Below are 6,013 nucleotides of genomic sequence, written 5' to 3' on the forward strand. Positions count from 1 at the left end.
GCCCACCACCACGCCTGGCTAATTTTTTTGTATTTTTAGTAGAGACGGGGTTTCATCGTGTTAGCCAGGATGGTCTCGATCTCCTGACCTCGTGATCCGCCCACCTCGGCCTCCCAAAGTGCTGGGATTACAGGCTTGAGCCACCACGCCTGGCCTTTCTTTTCTTTTCTTTCTTTCTTTTTTTTTTTTTTTGAGACAGGGTCTCACTCAGTTGCCCAGGGTGGAGTGCAGTGGCAAAACCACAACTCACTGCAGCCTCAACTTTCTGGGCTCAAGTGATCCTCCCACCTCAGCCTCCCAAGCAGCTGGGACTCTAGGCACATGCCATCACACCCGGTTAATTTTTGTATTTTTTTGTAAAGATGGGGTTTTGCCGTGTTGCCCAGCTGGTCAAGCCAACTCCTCGGCTCAAGTGATCCTCCTGCCTTGGCCTCCCGAAGTGCTGGGATTACAGGCATGAGCCACCTCACCCAGCCGAAATCCTCTACCTTGTACCCATTTTTGTGTTCATCATCGGCAACCCTACTTGAATGTCAGCTCCATTCCCTGCTCTATCCCCAGGTCCTTGGCCAGGGGTAGGTAGGAAATCCATAAACATCTTTTGAATGAATGAGTGAATGTTTCCCACTCTTTCCAAACAAAATCCAAATTCTTCAGAGAGGCATTCAAGACCGTAGACAGCCTGACTCCTCCCTAAGCAGCACCCTGGCCTCATCTTCCACCTCTCTCTTCTCCACCTTCCCTTCTGCTCACCTGTAGGGAGACCCCCTGACACTACTGCTACGGAATAAAAGATGAAATGCTCCTGATTATTGTAAATACAAAATTGCATGCAGGATTGTGTAAAGACAATGCCAGGTTGGACTGCTAGAATGAGCCAACAGCGTGTGATGTGCTTCCCCCTGCATAGAGCCTGTGAATGGACGTACAGTCAGGGAGGTTTCACATCACCAAGATTTCTATCCCAGAAAAGCAGATGTTCATAGCTCTGGGAATGGAATGCGACCCTTGTGGAGAGCCTATAAACGGACGCATGGGGGGCGCCTGTCCATATGGATAAGATAGGGCTACAAACGCCCTCATCTTGCTGTGGCTCTTCTAGGCCTCTTTAGGGTTAAGGCATACTCCCTTCTGAGAATTTCTGGTCTAACCGGTTGTCTAGCTTCACGTCCTGTTTCCATGGATTGTTTGTAACCAGCTTTTGTTGCAATTGTTACTGCTGATTAGTGTCTTGCTAATCATAGGTTATGGAAAGATTGTGTTTCTGTTTTAAGGCTCTGTTAGAAATTACTGAAGCACACACTATATTGTAAATTCTTATCTCTGTATACTGTACTTCTACATACAAGTGTACTGTACTTCTACATACAAATGTTATGTTAAAGAATTACTTCATCCCCATGTGACCATCTCACCTCATAATCAAATGACCCTAAATCTCTCACTAACCTACCCCTGCCCTCACTAAACTTAATAATAAATGCTGGTATATCCGGTGCATTGTTGACACCACGGGACCAGAAGGTGGTGACCCCCCTGGACCCAGCTTTCACTATCTTGTGTGTGACTATCATTTCTCAACCTGCCGATCCGTCTGGGAACAAAGAGATAGCCCCGTTGCACTGCGGGCTGCTGGCCAGATCCCACAATACTCACCTGACTCTCCATTCACTTTGCTGAAGCGACAATCCCCCACCCACCTCATACCTCTTCCCATTGATGTCCTACCCGCCTTCAAGGCTGAGGTCATTGTCACCTCCTCCCTCAAATCTTTCTTGATTTCTCCCAGCTAGCGGTGAGCTCCCTCTTCCAAACTCTTACAGCTCAGATCTGCACATTCCAGTCTTTTTTTGTTTTTGAGACGGGGTCTCACTCTTTCGCCCAGGCTGCAGTGCAGTGGTGCGATCATGGCTCACTGCAGCCTCGACCTCCTGGGCTCAGGTGATCCTCCTGCCTTAGTCTCCTGCATATTTGGGACTACAGGCATGAGCCACCACACCTGACTAATTATTTTTTATTTTTATTTTTTTTTAGAGACGAGGTCTTGCTATGTTGTCCAGGCTGGTCTCAAACTCCTGGGCTCAAAGGATCTTCTTGCCTTGGTCTCCCAAAGTGCTGGGATTATAGGTGTGAGCTGCGGCGCCTGGCCCTTTCTTGTCTTTTATGAAGCCTGAATGGGATAGGCTGGTAGTTTCACCACACCCATTTGACAGATGAGGACACTGAGGGCTCAAGGATGAGGCCACTTTCTAAGGTGTGAGAGACCAGCTAGTCTTGGTCTCCTGCTCTGGGAATCTCACTCATCTGGCTCAGGGGTTCCAGAAGCCATAAAACCTTAGCTGTAAATCCCAGGCCCCATCACTCTTGGTGTTAGCTGTATTTCAGCGTTCTTAAGAACTCGGCAATGCTGCCTAGCTAACCTACACCACAGGTCAAATAAACAGATGTCAAGGTGCATGTGTGTCCTGCACAATGGACTGTGTGCTCTGTGCACTAAAAGTTAAGTGTCTGGGGTGGGGGCTGGGTGAGGTGGCTCACGCCTGTAATCCCAGCACTTTGAGAGGCCGAGGAGGGCGGATCACCTGAGGTCAGGAGTTCGAGACCAGCATGGGCAACATGGCAAAACCCCATCTCTACTAAAAATACAAAACATAGCCGGGTGTAAAGGTGTGCCTGTAGTCCCAGCTGCTCCGGAGGCTGAGACAGGAGAATTGCTTGAATCCAGGAGGGGAGGTTGTAGTGAGAGGGAGATGGCACCACTGCACTGCCTGGGCAACATAGGGAGGCTACATCTCAAGAAAAAAAAAAAAAGTTAAGTGTCTGGGTTTGCAGAGTACTAGACAGTGAGGAGTGGGGTGGGGAGGAAGAACCCCAAATTTCTTGCCCTATTTGCCCCCATCAAATTCCTCAACATGGTCAACACTGTTTCTAGAACATGTCCCGGGATTGTGGGAAGAGAGACCACTCATTTGCCCCTCCCTAAAGCTTCTGGGCTTCCAGACCCAGCTGCTTTGCGGAACCCAGCAACCCAGGCACCTCTGAGTCTCCGCCGAAGACCGGGATGCCCCCCAGGGGAGGTGTCCGGGAGCCCAGCCTTTCCCAGACAGCACGCTCCGCCCGTCCCGAGGGTGCGCACCCGGCTGCACTCCCCTCCCGGGACCCAGGGCCCGGGAGCAGCCCCCATGACCCCGCACGCACGTCTGCAGCAGCCCCGCTCATGCCCCGGCGAGCCTCAACCCAGGCGTCCTGCCTCTGCTCTGACCCCGGGTGGCCCCTACCCTTGGCGACCCCTCACGCACACAGCCTCTCCCCCACCCCCACCCGCGCACGCACACATGCAGATAACAGCCCCGACCCCCGGCCAGAGCCGCAGAGTCCCTGGGCCACCCCGGCCGCTCGCTGCGCTGCGCCGCGCCGCACCGCGCTGTCCTCCCGGAGCCGGACCGGGGCCACCGCGCCCGCTCTGCTCCGACCCCGCGCCCCCTGGACAGCCGCCCTCTCCTCCAGGCCCGTGGGGCTGGCCCTGCCCTGCCGAGCTTCCCAGGATGAGGGCTCCCGGTGTGGTCACCCGGCGCGCCCCAGGTCGCTGAGGGACCCCGGCCAGGCGCGGAGATGGGGGTGCACGGTGAGTACTCGCGGGCTGGGCGCTCCCGCCCGCCCGGGTCCCTGTTTGAGCGGGGATTTAGCGCCCGGGCTATTGGCCAGGAGGTGGCCGGGTTCAAGGACCGGACCGGCGACTTGTCAAGGACCCCGGAAGGGGGGGGGGTGGGGCAGCCTCCACGTGCCAGCGGGGACTTGGGGGAGTCCTTGGGGATGGCAAAAACCTGACCTGTGACGGGGACACAGTTTGGGGGTTGAGAAGAAGGTTTGGGGGTTCTGCTGTGCCGGTGGCGAGGAAGCTGATAAGCTGATAACCTGGGCGCTGGAGCCACCACGTATCTGCCAGAGGGGAAGCCTCTGTCACACCAGGATTGAAGTTTGGCCGGAGAAGTGGATGCTGGTAGCTGGGGGTGGGGTGTGCACAGGGCAGCAGGATTGAATGAAGGCCAGGGAGGCAGCACCTGAGTGCTTGCGCGGTTGCGGACAGGAAGGACGAGCTGGGGCAGAGGCTTGGGGATGAAGGAAGCTGTCCTTCCACAGCCACCCTTCTCCTCCCTCCCCGCCTGACTCTCAGCCTGGCAATCTCTTCTAGAATGTCCTGCCTGGCTGTGGCTTCTCCTGTCCCTGATGTCTCTCCCTCTGGGCCTCCCAGTCCTGGGCGCCCCACCACGCCTTATCTGTGACAGCCGAGTCCTGGAGAGGTACCTCTTGGAGGCAAAGGAGGCCGAGAATGTCACGGTGAGACCCCTTCCCAGCACATTCCACAGAACTCACGCTCAGGGCTTCAGGGAACTCCTCTGAGATCCAGGAACTTGGCACTTGGTTTGGGGTGGAGTTGGGAAGCTAGACACTGCCCCCCTACATAAGAATAAGTCTGGTGGCCCCAAACCATACCTGGAAACTAGGCAAGGAGCAAAGCCAGCAGGTCCTATGGCCTGTGGGCCAGGGCCAGAGCCCTCAGGGACCCTTGACTCCCCGGGCTCTGTGCATTTCAGACAGGCTGTGCCGAACACTGCAGCTTGAGTGAGAATATCACCGTCCCAGACACCAAAGTTAACTTCTATGCCTGGAAGAGGATGGAGGTGAGTTCCTTTTTTTTTTTTTTTCCTTTCTTTTGGAGAATCTCATTTTGCGAGCCTGATAGGATGAAAGGGAGAATGATCGAGGGAAAGGTAAAATGGAGCAGCAGAGATGAAGCTGCCTGGGCGCAGAGGCTCACGTCTGTAATCCCAGGCTGAGATGGCCGAGATGGGAGAATTGCTTGAGCCCTGGAGTTTCAGACCAACCCGGGCAGCATAGTGAGATCCCCCATCTCTACAAACATTTAAAAAAAGTAGTCAGGCGAGGTGGTGCATGGTGGTAGTCCCAGATATTCGGAAGGCTGAGGTGGGAGGATTGCTTGAGCCCAGGAATTTGAGGCTGCAGTGAGCTGTGATCACACCACTGCACTCCAGCCTCAGTGACAGAGTGAGGCCCTGTCTCAAAAAAGAAAAGAAAAAAGAAAAGTAATGAGGGCTGTATGGAATACATTCATGATTCATTCACTCACTCATTCATTCATTCATTCATTCAACAAGTCTTATTGCATACCTTCTGTTTGCTCAGCTTGGTGCTTGGGGCTGCTGGGGGGCAGGAGGGAGAGGGTGGCGTGGGTCAGCTGACTCCCAGAGTCCACTCCCTGTAGGTTGGGCAGCAGGCCGTAGAAGTCTGGCAGGGCCTGGCCCTGCTCTCGGAAGCTGTCCTGCGGGGCCAGGCCCTGTTGGCCAACTCTTCCCAGCCATGGGAGCCCCTGCAGCTGCACGTGGATAAAGCCGTCAGTGGCCTTCGCAGCCTCACCACTCTGCTTCGGGCGCTGGGAGCCCAGGTGAGTAGGAGCAGACACTTCTCCTTGCCCTTTCTGTAAGAAGGGGAGAAGGGTCTTGCTAAGGAGCACAGGAACTGTCCGTATTCCTTCCCATTCTGTGGCACTGCAGTGACCTCCTGTTTTCTCCTTCGCAGAAGGAAGCCATCTCCCCTCCAGATGCGGCCTCAGCTGCTCCACTCCGAACAATCACTGCTGACACTTTCTGCAAACTCTTCCGAGTCTACTCCAATTTCCTCCGGGGAAAGCTGAAGCTGTACACAGGGGAGGCCTGCAGGAGAGGGGACAGATGACCAGGTGTGTCCAGCTGGGCACATCCACCACCTCCTTCACCAACATTGCCTGTGCCACACCCTCCCCCACCACTCCTGAAGCCCGTCGAGGGGCTCTCAGCTCAGCGCGAGCCTGTCCCATGGACACTCCAGTGCCAGCAATGACATCTCAGGGGCCAGAGGAACTGTCCAGAGCGCAACTCTGAGATCTAAGGATGTCACAGGGCCAACTTGAGGGCCCAGAGCAGGAAGCATTCAGAGAGCAGTTTTAAACTCAGGG

At 54.9% G+C, this 6,013-nt stretch overlaps 1 protein-coding gene across 1 annotated transcript; it reads left to right on the top strand.

Moving 5' to 3' along the window:
• Positions 1-3,612: 3,612 nt before the first annotated feature.
• Positions 3,613-5,754, top strand: LOC116463856 (erythropoietin). The gene is made up of 5 exons (XM_032147142.1): positions 3,613-3,625; positions 4,193-4,338; positions 4,596-4,682; positions 5,285-5,464; positions 5,599-5,754. Exons 1-5 carry the CDS (start codon positions 3,613-3,615, stop codon positions 5,752-5,754), a joined length of 582 nt encoding a protein of 193 aa, XP_032003033.1.
• Positions 5,755-6,013: the final 259 nt, after the last annotated feature.

The sequence above is a fragment of the Hylobates moloch genome, unplaced genomic scaffold (assembly GCF_009828535.3).
Source record: "Hylobates moloch isolate HMO894 unplaced genomic scaffold, HMol_V3 SCAFFOLD_71, whole genome shotgun sequence".
Lineage (NCBI taxonomy): Eukaryota > Metazoa > Chordata > Mammalia > Primates > Hylobatidae > Hylobates > Hylobates moloch.